This window comes from Schistocerca piceifrons, chromosome 9 (assembly GCF_021461385.2).
Source record: "Schistocerca piceifrons isolate TAMUIC-IGC-003096 chromosome 9, iqSchPice1.1, whole genome shotgun sequence".
NCBI lineage: Eukaryota > Metazoa > Arthropoda > Insecta > Orthoptera > Acrididae > Schistocerca > Schistocerca piceifrons.
In genome coordinates, this window is record NC_060146.1 from 179,934,385 (window position 1) to 179,961,000 (window position 26,616).

Below are 26,616 nucleotides of genomic sequence, written 5' to 3' on the forward strand. Positions count from 1 at the left end.
GGGTAATATGGCATACTGTCGTATTTAAAATACACTATTAGACACATTATCTAAGGGTCAATGTGTCTAAGAGTGTATTTTAAATATAACAGTATGCCATATTACCCACTGTATAACATGAAAACACTTCATAATCGCACTTTGAATCCGAATTCATGATCGTGTAAATGTAACACTGCAAATGAAAAGCAGTCTAATGGCGGTACTGACGTTAGAGAAATATATCATGACTGTGACCCTACATTATGAAAAATTATTAAAACAAAATAGCACCAAAACCTATCACAGTAAAAATGAAGAAGGGACCTCAAAATTTATTGCTCAAGGTGTCATCCTCCATTTGCTTCAATCATTCATCCTTCGGTCAGAAATTCACCGAAATAATTTTGTGCTGTGAAGACTGCCTCATAGGATCAGTAACATTATATGAGAACTTTTCGGAAAGTAAGGTCAGGTCGGTCGCGAAATGGAAGCCATTGTGAGAATCAAAAATGTTTTATTTGCAGCAGTTAGCTACAACTTCGAGCTACTTCTGTAAATAGTCGCCACTCCGACTTAGACATTTGTCGTAGCCTTGTACCAACTTTCAAATCTCCTCATCACAGGAGGCACCTGCTTGTTTATTTCCACCAATTCTCTACGCTGTGCCAAAATGTTGTCTTCATAGGTAGCTGTTCGTGTGACCAGAGGTGAAACTCAAAGAGAGCCAGTTACGGTCTGTATTGTGGGTGATCAAATACTTCCCATGGAAAACGGTGCAAGGAGCATCTTCATTGCCCGTGCAGAATGCGGCCGAGAACTGTCATGAAGAACGAAACGTGTGACAGTTACGTTATGTGGGCTGCATGACATTAGGCAAAATCTCTCACCAGGCACTCATACTTGGCAAAAGCTTCATCGGATCTTCGCTGTTGTTTCAATTTCGTGCTTACTTTTCGAATAGCCTTCGTAATTCGCACCCTGTCAAGAAAAGTGATACAAGTCTAGAAACAGCAATTTTTAAGAAACTTCCTACCAGATTAAAACTGTGTCCCAGACCGAGACTCGAATTCGGGACCTCTGCCTTTCGCGGACAAGTGCTTACTAGATCAGAGACGAGGTACTGACAGAATTGAAACTTGAGTCGTGCTTGGGTGGCTCAGATGGTAGAGCACTTGCCTGCGAAAGGCAAAGGTCCCGAGTTCGAGTCTCAGTTCGGCACACAGTTATAATATGCCAGGAAATTTCATAACTGTGCACACTCCGCTGCAGAGTGAAAATCTCAATTTTTAGTTTGTCACTGAAAAATACACGTGAAGTACCCAAATGTGCACAACCAATATAATGGGATTCAGTGCCAACGATACATACTTAAAATTTAAGGGAAGCTTGTAACATTTCAGTATAAGTATTACAAAATTAATTCTTTAAGTCAAGTTTTCTCAAGTACTGCATTTTTGAGTTGTCACTTTTCCCTTGGGGGTGAAAAATGTGAAGCTATGAAGGATTCAGTGCTGATATGCTTAGGAGGTCAGAGGAATAATGTTGCAGAAACACGTTTTAATTGTAATTTTATTTGCATATTTTACTGGCGACAGGATGATGTTGAAAATACTATACAAGTTCATTTGCATTTTATTACTGTGATACTTGAGGTAATGAGCTGCAGCTTAATGAAACACAAGTAGACAGGTGTGGACCAGACAGAAGATGCTGGCTGGCAAGCGTGGCCAGCTCAGAGGGCGCTGCAGTGTCCTGGGACGGGCGAGCTGGTGCCGGCACGTCGCAGCTGGTAGTCGAAGCTGCCCACCACCATCAGCGCGTAGATATTGGCCACTGAAACACAAGGTATTCAGGCCATAAGGTGTCATCAGACAGGCCGACGCAGGTGCGATGATGAAAAGTGCCGGTCCAGTACATAGCACAATATCCTTTCTGGACCCAATGCAAGACTTGTTCCAGATGATTCAACTATTATTTTAGCCGACCAGTTTTTAAAAGTACAGGCCAAAAGAGGGGTTAGTTGTTGTTTGCTAACCGTCCTCTGCAGCTGAGTTCACTAACGCACTCATGTACAGTAAGCCATTTCCACTCCTGGTGGTCGAATATTTTCACTGCCAATGTTGGCCCAACAAGGCGAGAAGTGGTGATGGCGTAAAGTCCCTGATTACCAGTCTGTGCAAGTGTCCTAGATTAAATTCCAGATCACTGCACAAGTCACTATGGAGTGAACGTGTGACTCTCTTCGTCCATTCTTTGGACGCTAAGTTTGGCTGCCCCCTTGGTGCTCACGGAGAGGAGTAGCTGTGTGCTGGCACTAGGTTTCATCCTCTCCCTTCTCTTCATCCATAAAAACTCAAACCCAACACTACACTGAACTACACTACTCTACTCGTCATTGTGATCAACATGATACAGGTACACACTTGACACTTCACAACAGGTCGGAGGCAGGCAATGACAAACCACTTCCATTGGAACGCCGCGTGGGATTAGCCGAGCGGTCTCAGGTGCTGCAGTCATGGACTGTGAGGCTGGTCCCAGCGGAGGTTCGAGTCCTCCCTCGGGCATGGGTGTGTGTGTGTTTGTTCTTAGGATAATTTAAGTTAAGTAGTGTGTAAGCTTAGCGACTGATGGCCTTAGCAGTTAAGTCCCATAAGATTTCACACACATTTTTTCCATTGGAACCTTGTGAAGAGTGGTTATGCTTCTGCTCCCCAGTCCTCATTTCCTGAGTATTGGACTACTTTTACTTTTGAATGTATTTTAAGCCTCTAGCCTCACCATAGACCCTTACTTCATCTGATCAGCGTCATCACCACTATCTGCACCACCACTTCGAACACCCCATCCATATCCAATTTCACACTATCCTTACCATCACCAATTCCTTTTACCATCATCATATCTTACCAGAACCAACAGCATCTGCCCATCACTATTGTCGCAAGCTCCTTCTACCACCACCACCACCACCACATCTGCTTAGCATCAAATCGCTACCATCACACCAGTGTCATCACTGCCTCCACCAATTCTCACCGCCACCTCTCACCACCACCACCTCTTACCACCACCTCTTAACACCAAATCCAGAGCTACCATCACGAACTCCTTCTGCCACCACAATAATTTTCAACGGAACCTCCATACAACCACCATCACCACATACAGAAACCCCAGATCCACATCTTACCATCACCAACATCAACAATTAAAATTACTACCACCACCACCATTAAGAATAACAACTACTACTACTACTACTACTACTACTACTACTACTACTACAAATTCTACCAAGTGACTGACTAGAATTTGTTTATTCACTTTTCTTTTCTTAATACTGCAGTTTGCTGCGACAGGCAAATACTTCACACACAGCATTATAGTTTTTAGTGGCAGACTACGTCATTTAATGTTGCTTGTATGATTCAGCTGTTGTGTCCTACAGACCCCTAACGTTCATAGTCTTTTACTGGTTGTACTGAAATACGTTAATACTGTAAATATCCACATGCCACTAGTGCCATATTTATTTATGATTGCAGAAGGCCATTTTAACATAGTTACTCGATTGTGTAGCGCAGCAGTACATTAATTCAGTAATAATTAAATATGTGACTTGAACAACTATAATGTGTCCGCAGTAGATGTTAATTTCAAATTACTACAGCTGGCCTTTTCCAGATGATGACGAGATGATGGTCATGCCCAGTTGTTGGGAAAATGTGCAGTATTTGCTTCAAATGATTTGGAAGAAACCATATCATGGTGTATGGACCTGATAAAATGCTCGAGTTCTCCTTACAAGTCGATCATTTGCCACCGTGCGAGATAGCGTAGTCATTATCACTCTGGACTCGCATTCTGGAGGACTGCGGTTCAAATCCCCATCCGGCCATCCAGACTTTTTGGTGATTTCGCTAAATCGTTGCAGGCAAATACTGGGAAGATTTTTTCTAAAACGGCACAGCCGATTTCCTTCACTATTATTTGGTAATCTGCGCTTGAGCTCTGTCTAATGACAGCTGCAGTTTGCGTGTCTTGATCACACTTTCATTTTTCAACAACCTTACGCGTTTTGATTTTCCGTCATTTTCAAAACCCGAGTTGTGTCAGTAATCTAAAACCATTCATTAAATACAATGTATCACGTCAACATTCTCGATCACGAGACAATTGCAAATCTCATGATCGGGAATGTTGACGTGATACAATGAATCTAATGAACGGTTTCAGGTAACTGACTTAATGCCGACTCTGAAAATTACGGAAAGTCGAAACGCATAAGTTTGTTGAAAAACAAAAGTGTAGTCAAAACATAAGAAAAGTTATTAAAAGCTTAATGACAGCGTTGCCGACAGGACGTTAAATCTAGTCTTTCTTCCTTTAATCATTTACTATCATCACAGTCATTATTTCAACTACTACTGGTGACATGACATCAATACAGCCTAGTCATGTTATAATAAAATTGTATTAATTCTGAGCGAGGTCTGACCAGTGTGCCTTCGCTTTCCTGTTCTACACACACACACACACACACACACACACACACACACACACACAAACAGAGAGAGAGAGAGAGAGAGAGAGCAAAAAAGAAGAAGCTGTTGAATACGTTTTCAGTTTCCTTCTTTATTGCAGTGTTGAAAGGCTATGCTTTTTAGATGTCCAATTTGTGTATTATGCTGTGGGAGATGTGGCCACGTAGTGAGAAAATCGGATCCCCCTTCCGTACCTCGTTTTCCTAGAACGCTTGCTGCAGCCAATAAGGATCACCCGTGTGGGCTACATACACTTCTTCCCCTGACTGCCTGAGTGGTGCAGAAACAGATTTCGTCCACGCTACTGTGAAGACGAGTATACAAGCTTCCGTTATATATAGCTCGGACCATGCCCACTGTGTGTTCTCCAACAGCTGGCCCAAAAGTTCTTCACATTACTTCTTCTTTGTCTTTCGTAACCTCTGATACCATTGGAAACTGCTTGATGAGTCATTCAAATTCTCTCTATTAGGTCGCTATACAGAACTCTAATTTCGTAAATCACGAAGAGAATATTGTTCATTGGCGTGATCTTTGACGAGAATGAAATTTACACTGTTCGATTTTTCATTTCTTCTACTATATATACCGCATTTCGGAATCATCATCGCATACTGCCTTGCGCCATTTTCTTCAATGTGTGTCTCATCCCTCGTTGAAATGTTCGTATCGTGTCTCTTATTAATGGCCATTCTTTGTAATTATGTTCTTGCAGTATCATAATTCATTCAAGCGCAGTAAATTTTCACTGACCAAGCGATCAAAGAACACCTGAGGAAACTTGCCCGTATAATCTCACTTGTATTCAGGTGGTTAAGGATAATTTACACAGATTTTCATAGTAATATTTTACTCGCCTTTTAATTCTATGAAGTCCATCAGGTTCAGTAAGCCATTAAACAGCAGAGACATAATTTGCAGAAACCTGATAATAAAATTTAAAGCTGAAAAGAAGACTACCACGATAATCAAGAAAACAAAAAGGATTTACAGCATTTGTAGAGTAAACAGTACGTTAAAATTCCAGGGCATCAACAACTCCGTGAAATTCCTTACTAGAATAAAAATAGTGTGCCACAAGGAAGCCTTGGATTTGGGAGTTCTGGCGGCTTACCACTCAAATTTTTCATTTCTGCTAAAATATTGTTGAATACATAATGTTCAATACAGATACACCTTTCTGTACAAAAGTTAAAGAAGTATTGTCACGTGCAAATAGATTTTCTGCGGTGAATGTTACTGAGTGCATGTGGCGTTTCGTTTTGAATGCTTTCAAATAATGAAATTAACCCGGTCCTGACAAAGTATATGTGCAGGGAGAGCAGCCGTGGGCTAATGTTGTAGGAAAATCTCTCTCTCTTTCGTGTACAAACTAAAACATCTTAATACGACGTCCTGTTCTAAATGTATGCAAAAATTCTCGATTGGTTATCTAATGCTGGGAGAGGGAAGGGAGGCGAGAGCAGACATGTTTATTCTTGAGAATGCAAACTTGTAAGATCAAAATGTTCGCATGACAGTCATAAATCAAATACAGTGTTCATAAGAGAACTCGACCTGTTGTAAGTAAAGTATAAGTGTCACGATTAGCCACAGCGCCGGTTGTTGTCTGTCGTCTACGTCCATACTGTGGTATTTCCTGTCATGTGTAGCGGCACTTGTTTTGTGTAAGGCAAGCAAAGCTACGCCCTTTTATGAAGTTAGCATTTCCAGCAACAACTTTTGGCGTGTAAGTTAAAAAGAAAAATGTTTTTCAATTTCTGTATTTTCTTTACTACGCAGTCTGTACAAAGTGACTTTGAGATTAACAAACATAACATTTACCATAATAACCAACAAGTGTTCTCGCTACAGTCTCGAGTCGGTCCTCAGACTGAAACGAGAATCTTTTATCTCAGAAGTAGCATTGGAGTAGCTGATGTCATAGCACCGAGAAGACGTTGGGATCGAGAACTGCAGTTTTCAGTCCTCTGATAGCCCAAAACTATGGAAGTAGTATTAGAAAGCTGTAGTCCAGTATACCCTCTGCTTGACCCCACGTGTGACATAATAGTGAGTGTTGTATTGGGTTGTCGGGTGTTGCGATTATTCCTGTACATCACGTTCAGGAATACCCCAAATCATTAAACTCCATACTATGACGTCACATTTCTCGTCCTGGTCCACGTTCACGTCTGCGAGCACGTTCTAAATCAGGATGGCCTTGCACAGGATTGAGCGATCTACTTCTCCCACATTCTCCTCTTGATAGAGTTGTCTGTTTATGAAGTAGTGAGCGATTGCGCGAAACTAAATTGTAGCAATCCTTTTTTTCTTAATTGCATCCAGACTTTAAAACATTTTGCATCAAAGCGGTCGTCCCACGGGACATGTTTCTTCTATTCACTAGGAAACGAGCTGGTACGTCAGACGGAACGTAACGTATCCTAATCGCGATTTCACAACGGCAGCTCTCTCTAGGGGAAGTTGTCCGCTGTAAAGTGTTTACGAAAAGGGACGCGCATAAAACTGTTGCGTTAGTTCTATTAAAAACGCACATTATCTCCTGCAGCATTGGCAATCTATCCCTGCTCTACCGGCAACCCACATTTCAGCAGAGTTACGTGGGCAGTCGGCTTGTTAGGTGACAACACTCGAAGGCTTCCACATTTCGACGGCCACTAGACGGCAACCCCAGCACGGGCAGAGGTAGCTGGCCCCAGGGACTTTCTCCTGACGCAGGCTACGTGACTGGAAATAGGACCGGCTCCATTCTGGGGCCAGGGTCGTGTTTAGGACAGGGCAAAGGCCGTGAGTGACAGTACACTCTAAGTGGGTTTCTAGAGCCAGGCGCCGTGTATAGTCACCTTTTATCAATCTGGAACTCACTTCGGAGCCGCCAGAACGACGATGACGAGTTTCGTGTGAATACTTCTGCGAGTGGACATGAACGAATTCTGGACTTTGTTTTCAATAGCGATAAAGAGGACGTGACTACGTCTTCGTCATACTGGAACTTTAATATTGTACTGTCGTTCAGAGATTGTAACTTGAATAGAGTTCTGGGCACTTAAACTTGGGACTGTCCTGTCAGGAATTTAAATTTTTCTGTCCTACTGCTTTCTGTATTTACTAGTTATTAATCTTTCCCAATATTGTTTGTTTCCTTTGTAGAGGCCTTCTGCCATAGTGTTATATTTATGATAATTCTTTCTTGTCACCAGATCCGAATTTAGTTTTGGACTGACATTTTGCTAATCCCTTCTGGAGTGTAATTCGGTACATTGTGCGTGAAGAATTTAGCTGTGAACTGCAGCAGTAACTGTTTGGGATTGAGGTCAGAAGATTCTATTTCGTTTGATAGCTAGTTACGTAGTGACCACAACCGGAAATAACTGTGTCTCAGTTTTTTCTTCCTTTATAAAGGGTGGAGCCCCTCCACGCCCTCCAGACTTGACCATCTCAAAAAATCTACTGTCACCTACGTATTTGTTAGTTACTAAGGTCGTTATGTGAGTGGTCGATTGGTCATAAATCGATAGCACTGTCTAAGGGTTTTGGTTGGGTTTGTTTGTGTTTAGTGTGGAATACGGCTTCCCTGATTTGCCAGTTGGCCAGTTAGTTTACAGCTGGCAATGCCCGTTAGCTTTGCTGTGCTGCAGGGGCTCTCCAGTATTTGCCATGACGGTGTGTTGGTGCTACCCATAGGTAGTGTTTTTGGACTGTTGAGGTTCCACCTATCGTTGTTTTTCCTGATGCAATAATTTACTAACAGCCGTATAATTTGTAGAAGTTTATTTTATTTTATGAACTTCTATGTGCTACCAGTTTCGGCATTACATTGATGCCATCTTCAGGCCCCACTCGTCATAGTCGTAAAATCACTATACACAGAAGGAGCCATATAACTGGATCCGTGAATCAATCGTCCTGCAACAGCTCTTGGTGGCATCGATGTAATGCCGAAACTGGTAGCACATAGAAGTTCATAAAATAAAATAAACTTCTACAAATCATACGGCTGTTGGTAAATTATTGCATCACGAAGTTCACGCCATCCGTCGTCCCACGATCCATAATGATCAACAAAGATATGGTTGTGTTTGTGGATGTGTCTCAGTCAACTTCAGATTTATTTTATACGAGGACCTTCTTTTTTTAACCGCCTGCGGCGGCTACATTATCTCCCTTGACCATATGCTAGCCTTGTTATGACGTCACAAAACTGGAGTAGCTGTACCGGTTCCGCGTGAGGACCGCATCGCGAGAAATGCGCCTCCGGCGGCTGAGAAACTCACCCAGGTAGACGGCGATGGCGAACGCCGCCACGATGCCGAAGGCGGACCCGAAGAGGGCGAACACCATGAGGTCGGCCACGACGGCGGCCACGAGCGTCGCCGCCAGCACGATGGCGTCCACCACGATCCACGGGATCATCAGGCACACGCACTCCTGCACACAGCACCGCAGTTATATCAGCAGAAAAGTGGTACTTGCAGCAATAATACTGATTCTCCTCAATGGACGCCAATTTCGGACACACGTACTAACTGTATGCAATGATTGCCAAAACTCCGCTGTCCCCAGATTTGTGTGCGACGCCTATACAGGGTTTTGTAGCGGTGACTCCCATTGAGCTGAGCACAGATGCTGAGGGTGGATGCACGTGGCACAATACTTTGTATAAATGCTACTCTATTTGGTATGATTTTTTTTCACTCAGTGCATTTCTAATATCTTCTGTTTCCTTACTCTTTACGCTTGCGTTTAAGGCTCCGCAGTAAATTGGTAGAGCTATTTTCATAAAGAAAAGCGGAGAAGGAACCGAAACAGGAACTTGGCTCAGTCTACTTCCTACCATTCGGAATAGATGACTGGATTATAGACAACAAACTCTGCATCAACACTCCACAGGATGCCGCTCAGGGGTATAATCGATACAGAAGAACGCCCAGTGTCGCCGGAAAGGATCAGCGAACATTTGGTCTCTAGCAAAAGTTGCTCCACATAACTCGATCTATCATTCTTAAACGTTTAACGCAAAGGCTTGGAAAGACCCTCGTATACAGGCTGTTACAAAAAGGTACGGCCAAACTTTCAGGAAACATTCCTCACACACAAAGAAATAAAAATATGTTATGTGGACATGTGTCCGGAAACGCTTACTTTCCATGTTAGAGCTCATTTTATTACTCCTCCTCAGATCACATTAATCATGGAATGGAAACACACAGCAACAGAACGTACCAGCGTGACGTCAAACACTTTGTTACAGGAAATGTTCAAAATGTCCACCATTACCGAGGATACATGCATCCACCCTCCGTCGCATGGAATCCCTGATGCGCTGATGCAGCCCTGGAGAATGGCGTATTGTATCGCAGCCGTCCACAATACGAGCACGAAGAGTCTCTACATTTGGTACCGGGGTTGCGTAGACAAGAGCTTTCAAATGCCCCCATAAATGAAAGTCAAGAGGGTTGAGGCCAGGAGAGCGTGGAGGCCATGGAATTGGTCCGCCTCTACCAATCCATCGGTCACCGAATCTGTTGTTGAGAAGCGTACGAACACTTCGACTGAAATGTGCAGGAGCTCCATCGTGCATGAACCACATGTTGTGTCGTACTTGTAAAGGCACATGTTCTAGCAGCACAGGTAGATTATCCCGTATGAAATCATGAAAACGTGCTCCATTGAGCGCAGGTGGACGAAACTAAAATGAGCTCTAACATGGAAATTAAGCGTTTCCGGACACATGTCCACATAACATCTTTTCTTTATTTGTGTGGGAGGAATGTTTCCTGAAAGTTTGGCCGTACCTTTTTGTAACACCCTGTATAGATGCGCGTAATGAAGTTTTTGGAAAATACTCTAATTACAGCTTAATTATACATTCAGTAATAATCTAAAAGACATGTAAAATAGGTAACAAATATATACATTAGAGACGGTGAGTTTAACTGAACACTGTATAATCAAAAACGGCAAAATTTGCTAAATACATTTTATGCCGCGTAATTTGGAATGCGCAATTCGACGATACGAACCCGTCAAGACTTTACTAGGAACTTGACATTTCTAATTTGACTTTTTTTAAACTAACGTCTTGTTTTTCTGAAATTGAGCATTTTAGAATTCAGAAAAAATGGGACTACAAAATTACAGCACGGAATTTTGGAAAGAATATCACTTATAAGTTCGATCACTCTAGAACACTATAATTTCAAATGAAAGTAACTTTCGAAGTAATACGTTTTTGGAAAAGATAAAGTTTTTCTTTCAGAGACAGAATGAGACCTATCAAAGAATTTATGTTGGTTTTAGAACAAACAATTGAGCATATACGCAGTATACTTATCACGGATATAAAGAAACGAGAAAAAAGAAAAGTTTGTGCAAGGGGAGTATAAGAACAAAAAAACAAATAAGGTACCTAAATTTGATACTACACCATATAACAATTGACCAACATAACGCCGCACGTCCCATCAAAAGGCAAAAGGCCCGCACTTGGCTTTCGCGTCACCGACCCCACTGCCTTTCTCTCTCTCTCTCTCTCTCTCTCTCTCTCTCTCTCACACACACACACACACACACACACACACACACACACACACACAGCACCGGAATTACGCACAGACCAGGTAGTCCTACGCGAATATCGAACATCTTATATACTATTTTACGTTTTCCACCGCTCTTTCTACGTCGACAAATCAGACAGCCAGTGTGTGATATCTTGTATCACAGGCTACGTAGCCTAAAATTCATTGTATTATGCGTTGAGTGGTGGGGGAAGGAATTCGTCATGCAGCTACTTAACATGATTAATTGGAGGGATATCCCGCCGTCTTCAAGATATCGTACGTTTAGTTTTCTTTGGCCAAATTTCTATCTTGCTTTTGATAATCATTTTTTTGTTCGGTCTGAAAATCATTATGACATAGGGTGAACATTAATAAAGCCGACAAACTGCAGGGACAGATTACTGACTGGAAATGGAGGGGAAAAGACCCTATGAACGTGTGTCCACAAATGCAGCGTTGTAACGGTAGATGGCGACGACGAATGAAAGTTCCTGTGACCAAGTGCCTTGTGTTCGTTGCGTGTTGCAGAATGGTCCGGTATTCACGTCGGGAACAAGCCAAGATATTGTTTGTGTATCGCCAAGCAGATGGAAATGGTCGAGAGGGAGCACAGCTGTAGCAAAACAAGTACACTCACAGACACCAACCACATCACACAACATTTAGAGTCATTTTCGGGCGTTTGTGTGATCATCGACCTTCCAGACAGACAAACGAGCAGGGAGGGGCTGGTTTGTGCGTGCACCAGATTTGGAGGACGGGGTTCGAAATGATACTAGGATGAACCTTAGTAGAAGCTTAGAAGCTCCAGGCAAGTGACCCGCCAACGTAGTGTAAGCCAAAGTACGATTACGTGTATTCTGCACTACAACGGGTACTATTCATATCACGTGTAACGAGTGCAAGGATTATCAGCTCTGGATTTCCCTTTGTAGGAAGGATTTTGTCGATGGTTTCTGCACCAGACCATCTAAATTATGTGGTTTCTGTCATCAGTCTTCTAAGCAACCTTTACCAGAACTGGCATCATCCGTCTTGGGTTACAGACACAGCACGTGGTCTGAGGAACTTTCATTCATCAGCGTCAATCTACCATGGCAAAGATGCATTCCTCCATGAGCGAGTCAATAACGCGTTGGTCCACCTCTGTATCTTATGCAGCACTTACTCGGCTTCGTATCGGTTGATGGAGTTGCTGGATGTCCTTCTGAACTATATCGTACCAAAATACGTCCAATTGGCGTGTTAGATCGTCAAAACACCGAGCTGCCTATAATGCTCCAAACATTTTCGATTGAGCAGAAATCCGGTAACCTTGCTGGTCAAGGTAGGATTTGGCAAGCCAAAATCAAGTAGTAGAAACTCTCGCCATGTGTGGGCGGGCATTATCTTGTTGAAACATAAGCCCAGGATGGTTTTTCATGAAAGGGAACAACGTACCGCTGTGCACAAGTGTGCCGCGGACGACAATCAAATGAAATGGCACACCAGACCACCACTCTTGGTTGTCAGGTCGTATCGCGGGCGGCACTCCAGATGATATGTCACCGCTGTCTGGGGCGTCTCCAGACACGTCTTCCGCCTGGAATCTGATTGACTGGAGTAGAATTGTTTTCAGTACCGAGGCGCCCTTCGAAATGAGCCCTTATGACCATCACAGACATGTCTGGAGACGCCAAAGACAGTGGCGGTGTACCAACCTGACCGCCACCAGCCACATGGCCCCACAATCAGGAATGATGGTCTGGGGCGCCATTTATTTTCATAGCAATACCCCTTTGGTTGTCATCTGCGGCAGCCCACAGCACACTGGTACTTCGGCCCAGTTTTGTTACCCATCATGGCAATCCATCCTGGGCTTACATTTGAGCAAGATAATGCCTGCCCACACACCGAGAATTAGAAACTCTGTGTGTGTGGGCAGGCATTATCTTGCTCAAATGTAAGCCCAGCATTGATTGCCATGATGGGTAAAAAAACTGGGCTTGTCTTCGTGCTTGCCAGAGTCAGTTAGAAACTCTGTGTGTGTGGGCAGGCATTATCTTGCTCAAATGTAAGCCCAGGATTGATTGCCATCATGGGTAAAAAAACTGGGCTTGTCTTCGTGCTTGCCAGAGTCTAACTTGGCCAGCAACGATTGAGAACATTCGGAGCGTTATGGGCAGGACCCCCCAACCAGATCTGAATTTGGACGATCTAACGCACCAGTGCATGCGGATAATTCCTTCGTGATGTGTCGATTTTTTTGTGTGTTATACTAGTGATAATTAGAGCTTGCACGAATAATACAGAGACGCCAAGTTAGAGAATTTCAAATGTGCCAAAAAGACTTGTACAGGTCTGGACTCTGCCGACTCTGTTCCCTGAGTCCTGCTGTTCTGTTACCACATATCCTTTGGAAGAACCTTCGGTGATCCTCTTAAGAAATCATAGCTACAGAACATCAGCTGGCAATGCAGTTCTGACCGAGCGAAGTGGCGCAGTGGTTAGCACACTGGACTCGCTTTCGGGAGAACGACGGTTCAATCTCGCGTCCGGCCACCTTGATTTAGGTTTTCCGTGATTTTCCTAAATCGCTCCAGGCAAATGCCGGGATGGTTGCTTTGAAAGGGCACGGCCGACTTCCTTCCCCATCCTTCCCTGATCCGATGAGACCGATGACCTCGTTGTCTTATCTCCTCCGTCAAACACCCCAACCCCCAAACCATTGCAATTCTGGGTCGTGCTCAAATAGGCCAATGTTTAAGGAGAATGCTCATGAGTAGTGAGAAATCTGAGTTCGACTCCCGCTGAGGCACAGATCCTTGACAGTTATAATCTAATCGCAGTGTGGCTTGGAGTTGCTTACCGTGAGCGCTCCGACCAAAAGGAAGATGGCACACACGCCCTGGATGACACCAATAGCGAGGAAGGCCACGGCTGGGGTGCTGACCGCTGCAACAGAAACATGCGCTGCCCACACTGCCACGTCTATTGTGTTAAACAGTTGGCTACACTGATGAAATCTTCTGGGGTTATCAGCCGAATCGTGTCGTCATGCTGTCGCATCGTTGCGACGAGTTTCATATTTATCATCATCATCAGGACAAGTCACCACCACTCGGCTGGTAATCCAAGAAGACTTTGTCTATGAAATTCTCTGGAAAAATCTGTATTCCACTACAACACATCAATAGCCAAATGCACCAACCTCGGTCAAAAAGAAAGATAACCAAGGTCCCTTGATCACGGTTAAGAGTAAATAGCGTTTAATATGTCTCTGCGGTGCACCGACGTTACCTGACGGTCAGCAAACTGTCGTCAGCCAACACTGTATTTGACTGCGGTTAAATCCATGTATTGCAATGGAAGGCGTCCTGTGGACGCAGAGATATTAATACAGATACGAGTTTGCGCCCGGCCGCCTATGTACATAAGTTTGTAGACAATCACTGATGAGTGATGTCATTGTCACTTGCTCTCACATTCGTGAACGAGCAGAACTGTGATTATGCACTACAAGTCTGTGCGTTTAACTTTGGCGAAATGGAACGCGAAAGGACACCACCAAAGTTTTCCAAGTACAGGGTGGATATACTTCTCGAATTGGTCAGTGTGATTCCATCAGTTCTTGAAAATAGAGGAACTGACACCTGCAGTACAAATGAAGACGTGTACAGTGTCTTGTTTCTGTCAATATGTTTTAATTCAGTTCGAATACCTATGCCACTTAAATAGTCAACAAATATTAACACATCTGATCGTCATTTTTATGAAAAATTCGCGCCTTGGTATTTCAAACTCCATACTGCATACAAAATCCAGTTCTCGTTGTGAACAAGTATTCTTAATTACCAATCTTTTGCAAGGACTGTTAATCAACATTGTATAGTTAAAAAGCTACAGATTATTTTTTTTCCATCTTTGCTTTTTGTGCCTCAAGTAAATGCTCTCACAGAACATGCATTTTGGTTTAAAACTTTAATTCACATGGGATCAAACTCTGGACCCCTACTCAGCGAGTAAGCACGCTACCATAGAGCCACACTGCTTCCCCAAACAAAACCTGTCTTATTTTAGTATCTTGATTGGATAACTTCAGTCATTTTTCTCGAGACTTCTTAAGAGTTGCATCGAACTGCTTTGGGAGATCAATTTGGTCATATGTGGAGTCACATTGTAATTCTACTCCCGGTAATTTTGATTCATAAATTAATAAATTTTCTGGGTTTATTTTTTGTATAAGATATGGTATACAATACCTTGAATCTATCTCAGTACATCGACACAGGCAGCCATGCTAAAGACTGTACACTTATAAAACTCTGGTCATCTTGCAAAAATCGAGCATGAGCCATGATCAAAATTTAATTGCGGTCTACTCCCTTGTTTAACTTTGATAGAAATTAGAGCACCAGAATTTTGCGTTAAACACAGTTACGTGGTCAACTTTTAATCGAGGTTGGTGCACTCAGCCATACGTTGCCATTATGAAATGAACGGTGGTTAATTCGTATAGTGTTAGAGTTAGCAGTGACTCACAGCTGGCCGGGTTGGGCTCGTCAAGCACCCTGGAGATGACGTCGGTCAGCTCCGCATCGATGAGTTCCACATCTGGTGGCAGCTTGCCTCCTCTAACAGCCGGTGGCGGTCTGGACTCCTGGTGGATCAGGTTGGCTGTCACCACCACTACAGCTGCGCTCATGAGCTGCAACACGACGTCCGGTTACTATACTGAGGTATATCAGACACCCATCCAGCATTCAATACAGGATGCCCATCAGAATGTGTGCGCTGGATTTATGCCAACAGAGATAACAGGCACTCTGGATAAAAAAAAATAGTCACCCTCAGGAGGAATCACCCTTACATTCTGCATCACCTTCTCCAGCCTTGATTATGGCATGTTTCGGAAGAAAGAAAGTAAAAAATGTCCTTTTGGTATAACATACCCATCTGTGGTCACTCATTGGTGATTAGACCCCATTGAAGACCACTTTGCAGGTATGTTGATTGGCACATTTCACTGACCGTTCCAAATATTCCCAGACATTTTGTATGGGATGATCAGATGATTTAGCATGCCAATCGAGGAGTGACAAGGTGCTTGAGTGTCCATCAAACAATGATCGTACGCATGCAGCCCTCCAGACAGACTCCCAAGACGGGAGTGTCCACAGAATACTCACCGTAAAGATCAGAAATGGCAACTGTTCATCAGTGAGAATGTTGAAATAAACATACTGGTTGACTCTGATGGTAACCAGAATGAGTGAGTCTAAGTCATAGTATCAAAAACAGCTGTAGGAATCAACATGGATTCCGGAAACAGCGATCGTGTGAGACCCAACTCGCTTTATTTGTTCATGAGACCCAGAAAATATTAGATACAGGCTCCCAGATAGATGCCATTTTCCTTGACTTCCGGAAGGCGTTCGATACAGTTCCGCACTGTCGCCTGATAAACAAAGTAAGAGCTTACGGAATATCAGACCAGTTGTGTGGCTGGATTGAAGAGTTTTCAGCAAACACAACACAGCATGTTGTTCTCAATGGAGAGACTCTACAGACGTTAAAGTAACGTCTGGCGTGCCACAAGGGAGTGTTATGGGACCATTGCTTTTCACAATATATATAAATGACCTAGTAGATAGTGTCGGAAGTTCCATGCGGCTTTTCACGGATGATGCTGTAGTATACAGAGAAGTTGCAGCATTAGAAAATTGCAGCGAAATGCAGCAAGATCTGCAGAGGATAGACACTTGGTGCAGGGAGTGGCAACTGACAATTAACATAGACAAATGTAATTTACTGCGAATATATAGAAAGAAGTATCCTTTATGGTATGATTATATGATAGCGGAACAAACACTTGTAGCAGTTACTTCTGTAAAATATCTGGGAGTATGTGTACGGAACGATTTGAAGTGGAATGATCATATAAAATTAATTGTTGGTAAGGCGGGTGCCAGGTTGAGATTCATTGGAAAAGTCCTTAGAAAATGTAGTCCATTAACAGAAGAGGTGCCCTACGATACACTCTTTCGACCTATACTTGAGTATTGCTGATCAGTATGGGATCCGTACCAGGTCGGGTTGACAGAGGAGATAGAGAAGATCCAAAGAAGAGCGGCGCGTTTCGTCACAGCGTTATTTGGTAAGCGTGATAGCGTTACGGAGATGTTTAGCAAACTCAAGTGGTAGTCTCTGCAAGAGAGGCGCTATGCATCTCGGTGTAGCTTGCTGTCGAGGTTTCGAGAGGGTGCGTTTCTGAATGAGGTATCGAATATATTGCTTGCCCCTACTTATACCTACCGAGGAGATCACGAATGTAAAATTACAGAGATTCGAGCGCACACGGAGGCTTTCCGGTAGTCGTTCTTCCCACGAACCATGCGCGACTGGAACAGGAAAGGGAGGTAATGACAGTGGCACGTAAAGTGCCCTCCGCCACACACCGTTGGGGGGCTTGCGGTGTATAAAGGCAGATGTAGATTCCCATATAACATACTAAGTTGCCAGTGTGAAGCGAAAGGGGGTTAATCCTTGAAGTGTTGGACTTAGTGATGACTCACAGCTGGCGGGGTTGGCCTCATTGAGCGCCATGGAGGTAATGTTGGTCAGTTCTGTGTCCTTGAGCTTCATGTCTGGCGACTCATCAGACCACAACGCAGGGCTCCAGCTCCAGTGAGCTAACAACCAGCATCAGTGCTATTTGGGCGATTGAATTATATGACACTGTGATCATTGGCCTTTGGCGAGGTACCAGACACCAAATTACCACTGCGTGCAATTCCCTTCGTCACGCTCACCCAAAAACTGGTTGCAATCCACTGACAGCAGCAGGTTTGAACCTTACTGCCATTGACAAGGGACACTCATCTCTTTTATCGTCTCGGTCCCTGTCTCGTAATATCTATGTATGACCAGTGCCCTTGCACTGTGTTAAGTGACTGTGAGTGGTAAAAAATTCCTTGCACACAGAATAGACTTTTGGTGTTATAACATCAACAAATTGCGCAACTTCATTTACGGTGGGCACGATCAAACATGATAGCACCTTTCTGTCACCTCTCCAACTTGACCCACGTTACTGCCCTGGTTGCATACAACCGACTGACATGTATTCACCGTGATGACTTAACGTCTGCAATGGAGGGTGATATGACACAAACTTCTACATGTCACACTGTCCACATCCCTATACCATAGTCTTCTGCATTCATCACTTAATGCCCGCAGGCAGGCGCAAGATGATAAGAGCAGGGTGTCGATTCGTTGTAGTCTGGTTCTCGCTGGTGTGGGAATGGAGAGTAGAGCTGCGACCAATAACTGCCCAATCTATGGGATTAAGGTGTAGGTATATAGAGTGAGACTTATGCAAGTCTATGTTGGTCCAGAAGGTGTGGACGGAATACCAAAGTGGTTAATGCGACCGCTCGTGATAAGCAGGAAATCTGGGTTTGAGTCCCGGTCCGACACAAATTTTCAGATAGTTATTACATCTGTACATAACACAGCTGATGCCAAGACATTCGCATTCAGCGAATTTATGGCGAATTAATTCCGGACTGCTGTCAATCATCAGTAACGTCTGTTCATCCAGACACACAAGTAAAGAGCACAAGACCGCCTGACGGAAGTTCCACACCGTCTACAGCACTCCAAAACGACCTTTTTTTGCTCCCGTAATGGGTAGATGAGGGTGGAGCTCAACTTTGGAACCGATATTCATTATTTTTTCAATAAAATAATAAACAAATTACATAAGTGACTTTAGACCTTTACTGTACATCCTTAAGATTGTATTATGTAATTTTAGGTAAAAAAAACTTGCACCCAGAGGACCTAAACAACATCGACGAAATGTGCGAGCAGTTGGTGGGAGCTCTAAATGCTAGAATTTTCAGCCTAGAATAAAATTTCAAAAATATCTTCGAAACTAATGATATTGTGTTACCTAGTGCGTGGGGACATTTAAGAAGATGGGTTTTAAGAAAACGGCGGCATTCTGAAATAAAAGTCAATGTTTCAGACAAAAAATCGTTATAATAACGTGCACCAAATACTGAAATTAAGGTGAATCACAAAAATCCTGTGTACAGCTGTACAAAAATGGCGACTGACAATTACAAAAAGATATTATGTAACTGTATGTATATTTCATGTGTTATAGATCCTACCAACTTGAAAATAATGTTGTAATGCAGAAAAAAGCGTTTAAAGATTCAGCTTGCGTTTTTTAATATTGCAATGAAACAATTCTTTATTTGGCAATGCCAGCTCAGTACATTTTGCCTGTTTTTCGCCGATAACGAAACACTCCTATTATGACAAAATTGTATCGATCAACTGGTTTCCGCTTGGCGATTAAAGTGTTTTTTGGACGATTGGGATTGTTTTTAGATCCTTTCCTATATGTATAAATACGTTTTTTTGTCATTTTTGAGCACTCACGTTTTACTTTGTGTAAAAAAAAAAACAAACGAAAAACCAAGTTGAGCAGGCATGAGACAGCCACGTCCTTTCAGACTGTTCACCGTAAATGAATCATATAACGAAGAGAAACATTGTTATGAGTAGTGTTTTAGTTGATACTAAGGCCCACTTTGGTATTATTCCAAAGTAACAGGATTCCTATTCCGTCCTTAACTATTACAGTATTACATTGGTTGCATTTGAGTACATGGACGCACCAGACCCCCTATTTAGTAAATTGCGTTTTTAACTTATTTCAACATTTATGGCACACTTTATGTGAATGAAACATAAAAATAGACTTTCTAAGAAATAATATAAGGCAAAAAAAATTAGGTTCAAAAAATTTCTGCTCTTAAATTGTATTTTGATTAATAGATCTGACACAGGTAAATTTTCCTTGAAACGTTAGAGTCTCATCCTTATCTACGACAATCATGGAAGCCGAAGAAATGAATTAAAATTTGTGCCACGGTCGAGAATTGACACCAAGGTCTCATTGCCTAATAGGCAGGTAGGCTAGGCACAATGGCTAGCGTACCTGGCTAGTAAGCAAGGAGACCTGGGTTCAATTCCCAGCCATGGCACAGACTTTAATTCATTTGTTTCGCTTCCATCTTGGTCATACACTACTGGCCATTAAAATTGCTACACCAAGAAGAAATGCAGGTGATAAAAGGGTATTTGGACAAATATATTATACTAGAACTGACATGTGATTACATTTTCACGCAATTTGGGTGCATAGATCCTGAGAAAGCAGTACCCAGAACAACCACCCCTGGCCGTAATAACGGCCTTCATACGCCTGGGCATTGAGTCAAACAGAGCTTGGATGGCGTGTACAGGTACAGCTGCCCATGCAGCTTCTACACGATACCACAGTTCATCAACAGTAGTGACTGGCGTATTGTGTCGAGCCAGTTGCTCAGCCACCATTGACCAGACGTTTTCAATTGGTGAGAGATCTGGAAAATGTGCTGGCCAGGGCAGCAGTCGAACATTTTCTGTATCCACAAAGGCCCGTACAGGAGCTTCAACATGCAGTCGTGCATTACCCTGCTGAAATGTAGGGTTTCGCGGGGATCGAATGAAGGGTAGAGCCACGGGTCGTAACACATCTGAAATGTAACGTCCACTGTTGAAAGTGACGTCAATGCCAACAAGAGGTGACCGAGACGTGTAACCAATGGCACTCCATACCATCACGCCGGGTGATACGCCAGTATGTCGATGACGAATACACGCTTCCAATGTGCGTTCACCGCGATGTCGCCAAACACGGATACGACCATCATGATGCTGTAAACAGAACCTGGATTCATCCGAAAAAATGACGTTTTGCCATTCGTGCACCCAGGTTCGTCGTTGAGTACACCATCGCAGGCGCTCCCGTCTGTGATGCAGCGTCAAGGGTAACCGCAGCCACGGTCTCCGAGCTGATAGTTCATGCTGCTGCACACGTCGTCCAACTGTTCGTGCAGATGATTGTTGTCTTGCTAACATCCCCATCTGTTGACTCAGGGATCGAGACGTGGCTGCACGATCCGTTACAGCCATGCGGATAAGATGCCTGTCATCTCGACTACTAGTGATACGAGGCCGTTGGGATCCGGCACGGCATTCCGTATTACCCTCCTGAAGCCACTGATTCCATATTCTGCCTACAGTCATCGGATGTGGACCAACGCGAGAAGCAATGTGGCCATACGATAAACCACAATCGCGATAGGCTACGATCCGACTTTTATCAAAGTCGGAAACGTGATGCTACGCATTTGTCCTCCGTACACGAGGCATCACAACAACGTTTCACATGTCAGCACGTTGTAGGTGTCGCCACCGGCGCCAACCTAGTGTGAATGCTCTGAAAAGCTAATCATTTGCATATCACAGCATCTTCTTCCTGACGGTTAAATTTCGCGTCTGTAGGGCGTCATCTTCGTGGTGTAGCAATTTTAGTGGCCAGTAGTGTAATTATTTTGAGCGATGAACTTAATGTTCCCAGCATCATTTGACCTATTTCGATTATAATCTGTAGCCATTGTTTCACCTTAATGTTCAAACTGATAACACTTGTTCAAGACATTATCAATCCCTATGCACTAATGTCATAAAACAAAATTGTTAAGGCTTTCGTGGCCCCTTCTTGACAAACTGCCTATTGGCTTCTGTCTCGGGTTCTTCGGCCGACGTTCATGTAATGATTTTACTGACGTTTCGCCAGCACGAGTGGCTGGCATTGTGAAAACTTCACCCTCCATTGCCGGTGGTGAGTGTGATCTTTGACAATGCCAGCCACTCGTGCTGGCGAAACGTCAGTAATGTCATAAACACGAGAAATCGAGTAGGGAGAAAAGTCGCAGCGGTGAAGGCACTAACTAGAGCAGCCGGACGGTGGAATCTTACCAGGAAGAGCACGGAGACGACGACGACGCCCGTCTTGAGGGAACAGCCGCAGCAGCAGTGCTGCAGACACGCCATTGTGGGCCGGACTGCCAGGTCTCGGGTCGCTGAGGAAGAGCGGAGCTACACCAGGCGCCGAGCTGTTGTTGCATCCATTCCTCAGAACGCAGCTACGGGGAAGTGGGGCCGTCGCTACCTGCGTGCAATAAAGAGCTGGCTGTGAGGCGGGCTGCGCTGTGTGTTCGTCACGACAGCCGCCACTTTAGCCTAAGAGCGTTGCTAATACATATGTTTTTCGGTAGGACCCCTGTGAGCGTGGGGTTGATTTGCTATTCTGTTATTCTGGGCAACGGATTAATCTGAGCTGTACCCTTTACCTTGTGGCTCCTGCAAGATGCAATTTCCACCCCCACACTACTACAGAAGTCAGACAGACGCTCCTAACGTTCTAAAGAGAAATGCCTGAAAAACTTTCAGCAATAAATATCTTCTGTAGTCGTCCGCTGTAAGGAAATGACAGAAAAATTCGCAAAATTTCTTACCTAACTATTGGGATACTTCGGTACTGGAGTAGTGCTAGTTAGTGTAAGAAAACCATGAAACTAACGAAAATTATTATTTATTTTGCAAAAATTCTGAGAAATCACAATGACACTTTTAGTTATGAATTGAACAAATTATTTCCTGGTTCTTTTCGGAATGTGAAGTTACCTCTCAAGGATAGGATTCGCTAATGAAATTTCTATACAAAGTTTAAGATTGTTATTGACTTGGCAGAATGGCTGAGAGGCGCGCCTACTCAACTTGAATAATTATCCTTTAGAATGTTCCTAGGTACGGTTGAGGCTGTCATGTGTGAAATGCAGTGAAGTGTACTGTTGTGGAGGAAATATGGGGCTCGCAATAGCTGTAGCGCACAATACCGTAAGCTGCGATGACTGCTGTCTGCGCCACTCGCTGCTGACTATTGGCGTGGTACACTGGTCAGATAACCTGTCCACCGCGATGCCACTCAAAAATTCGCTCGCAGGCATTTAACTATAACTCTGTCCGTTCACACCGCACAATAAGTGTAGCGGCCAACACAGTGAACAACGCTTAATCGCAAGGACTCAATCTGAGTCACATTTCGATTCGCTCTCGACAGAGGTGCTCTCCCAGTGAAGTACTGAGGAAAGACTTGTTCGTCGCTCCAAGAGTGACAACGGAATGGCGCCTCTTCACGCCAGACATGAAGGGGTATATCTTTTGGTCTCGTCCATTACTCCTTCAGCTCAAGGCATCAGAAATATCGTCTGCCAATCATCATTGCTCTTCTAAAACGGGAGAATGACATTTCGTTTAAGGCGACCAATCCGGAAATCTGTAATGTCAGCGTTTGGCGTTTGCTGTCTCCCTGTGAAAATCTCTGAAACTGCGTGCTATGTGTAAAGAATGCGTAGGTTGGACGCTCCCACACAATGTAGCGGAATTTGCTTTTAAGCCGAACATGGGGTCGTCCCCCCTTTCACTCGGGCACACGCTGTCTGCTCCACGGGCGGCCGAGATTGACTCGTCCTCTGAAGAGACCGGCCACCCGGTGTGTGGTCTGCGTCTCTCGAACTAAAAGCTCCTGTGAGCCTCGTGTCTGGAATGTGTGTGTGTACGCCAGCTCGAATATTTCAACCCCGGTGCGCATTTGTTATTTGCATATCGTTTACATGAATTCATACAACACTGACTTTATGTTATCGAGTTCGGGTTCGAATGAATCGTCTTGATGTCCGGAATATGATTGTGAGGGCGGAATATGTAAGCAATGAAGTTCAGGAGACCACGACGTCTTACACCCCCTTTAGCGAAACACCATTTTGTTTTTTAACCCAAACATGTTTCACTGCAGTTGCAGCATCTTGGTTCAAAATGGTTCAAACGGCTCTGAGCACTACGGGACTTAACATCTGAGGTCATCAGTCCCCTAGAACTTAGAACTTCTTAAACCTAACTAACCTAAAGACATCGCACACATCCATGCCCGATGCAGGATTCGAACCTGCGACCGTAGCAGCAGCGCGGTTCCAGATTGAAGCTCCTAGAACCGCTCGGTCACAGCGGCCGGCGATAATGGTCATGCCTAATTGTTGGGAAAATGTGCAGTATTTGCTTCAAATGATTTGGTAAAAACCATATCATGGTGCATGGACCTGGTAAAATACTCGAGTTCTCCTTACAAGTCGATCATTTACCACCGAGCGAGATAGCGCAATCATTATCACACTGGACTCGCATTCTGGAGGACTACGGTTAAAATCCCCATCCGACCATCCAGGCTTAGGTTTCCGCTGATTTCGCTAAATCGTTGCAGGCAAATACCGGTATGAATCCTTCTAAAAGGACACGGCCGATTTCCTTCACTATTCTTTGGTAATCCGAGCTTGGCTCTGTCTTTAACGACAGCTGCAGTTTGCATGTCCTGACCACACTTTTATTTTTCAGCAAACTTACACGTTTTGATTTTCCATCATTCCAAGACAGTGTTACCACAATCATCTTAAACCTTTCATTAGATTCATAGTATCACGTTTCGCTTCGAACTGGTGTCCCCCATGAACAGCGAAGGCAAGTCTGGAGAGAGCCGAGCGGCTCTAGGCGCTCCAGTCTGGAACCAGGCTACGGTCGCAGGTTCGAATCCTGCTTCGGGAATAGATGTGTGTGATGCCCTTAGGTTAGTTAGGTTTAAGTAGTTCTAAGTTCTAGGGGACTGATGTCCTCAGATGTTAAGTCCCATAGTGCTCCCATAGTGCTCAGAGCCATTTTGAACCAGATGTGCTTTGTTTGTCTGTGCTTGCGTTGGTTGTCCTTAGTTTTGTCTGTGTTGAGTTGTCTGTCCTGTAGGCTATTTCTAGCCCTAGATTTTTGAGTATGTTGCCTATTCCGTGGACTGCCTTGTCGTTGTAGGTGAGAGTGAGCCACTTGTTTCTCATTGTGTGCTTTTCTTGTTCATGTGTGCTCATATGTGTGTTCTGTGTGTTGCTAATATCTGATAATTTTAGACGTCAATAAAAGTCATCACACGTCAGACAACACCAGACTCTTATCAAGGTAAATATCAAGACGGTTTTAGGACAGGAAGGTCATGCTCGGAACAAATATTTAATCTGAAGTCAGTAATTCACCACAGAATACTTATTACTTAATTCAAATTACACTGTAGTTACGTTTGTGGATTTCAAAAAGGCTTTCGATTCTGTTGATGGAGAAATTATAGATAAAGTAATTCGAGAATTTGGCGTAAATTCTAAATTGGCAAACCTAACCCGTAAAACACTTACAGATACTGTCTGTCAAGTAAAATTATGGGAGAAATTGCACAGGGTTTAAAAATCAAATCAGGTGTACGACAAGGCGACGGCCTGTCACCAATTCTTTTTAATAATGTGTTAGAGAAAACAGTGTGAATTTGGAACGAAAAACATATTGCACTCAAAATCTCGCTTACAAAGTCAGTAAGAGGAAGCAAAAAGATCGAAATCAACTGTCTTACATTTGCAGATGACTTTGCTACACATTCCGAAAAGGTGGCATCTGCTGTACCACAAATAAATTTCCTGGAAGAAATAGCCAGTAGAAGGTGTTTGAGAAATACTGCAAAAAAATTGTAATAAAAGTTAAGGACGCTCCAAAATTCCTGAAAACAGGTATTGGCCAAATAGAGACGGCAAAAAAAATTCAAATATCTAAGGGAGATAACCCAAGAAAATGCCTTGGAAAAATCTGCAGTGGAGGAAAGATTGCATAAAGTGGGGAGCGCATATAGTGTCACCAAAGACTTCTGCAACAAAAGGTGCCTATCCAAAAATGCAAAAATAATGCAGTACAGTACAGCAGTGAGGCCAGAATGCCTACATGCAAGTGAATCCGTGACATTAAACTATAATTTAGATAAATTAGAAGTACTAGAAAGGCGAATTATAAGGAAAATTACGAAGTAATGCTGAAATATGCCAAAATAAAGAAAATATTTCAAACGTAAGGAGAAAAAGAAGGCTTCTGTTTTTGGACATTTATATCGAATGCAGGACGGCAGATTAACTAATAATATTTTAAAATATTTGTGGATTAAGAATTCCACAACAAGCTGGGTCAACGAACTAAAATTGGAATTAGAAAGAAAAAAAATGAAAACAGATGATATAAGCAACAGGGAAGCATTTCGGAAAAAAGTATTGAAAATAGAAGGATTCCAAGGCAGTGTAGCTGAAAAGACTGGTTCAAAATGGTCTGGAGACAGAAGGAAGAAACATAGTGAACAGATGAAAACATACTGGAAGAAAACAACGAAGAACTGAAATTGGAACGTGGTCCTCAGATGGCCTATTCGCAGTAAGGGACCTTTATCATCATCATGATCATCATTATCGTCTTCATCGTCATCATCTTCTTTTCGAGGATTAGTCTTTTTCCTGTTGCCGATTCACAAACAAAATCGTTCTCATCTTTTTCGAGGTCTCTCAGTATCTCTTTTGCTGACAGAAAATCGCGATACCTAGAGGTGACTGCTCCATTAAGCGACTTAATCTGCGCACCGCTCGTAATGCAGGCGGGGGCTTCAAAGATTACCGGCAAACTCACAAACAGACTCGGGTACAGGAGTGGATCAGCTGGTGAAAACCGAAAAT

The 26,616-nt window shown here is 43.4% G+C and overlaps 1 protein-coding gene across 2 annotated transcripts in view; it reads right to left on the reverse strand.

Annotated features, from left to right (window-relative positions):
• Nucleotides 1-1,563: 1,563 nt before the first annotated feature.
• Nucleotides 1,564-26,616, reverse strand: part of LOC124717353 — a 33,790-nt gene continuing 8,737 nt past the window's right edge. For both annotated transcript variants that reach the window (XM_047244183.1, XM_047244182.1), the window contains exons 2-6: nucleotides 21,962-22,154; nucleotides 15,617-15,782; nucleotides 13,944-14,029; nucleotides 8,807-8,960; nucleotides 1,564-1,815 (exon numbers count right to left, since the gene is read on the reverse strand). In XM_047244183.1, coding sequence (XP_047100139.1) covers nucleotides 1,715-1,815; nucleotides 8,807-8,960; nucleotides 13,944-14,029; nucleotides 15,617-15,782; nucleotides 21,962-22,036 — 582 coding nt within the window. In that variant the 5' untranslated portion in view covers nucleotides 22,037-22,154 and the 3' untranslated portion in view covers nucleotides 1,564-1,714. The remainder of the gene's footprint in view (nucleotides 1,816-8,806; nucleotides 8,961-13,943; nucleotides 14,030-15,616; nucleotides 15,783-21,961; nucleotides 22,155-26,616) is intronic.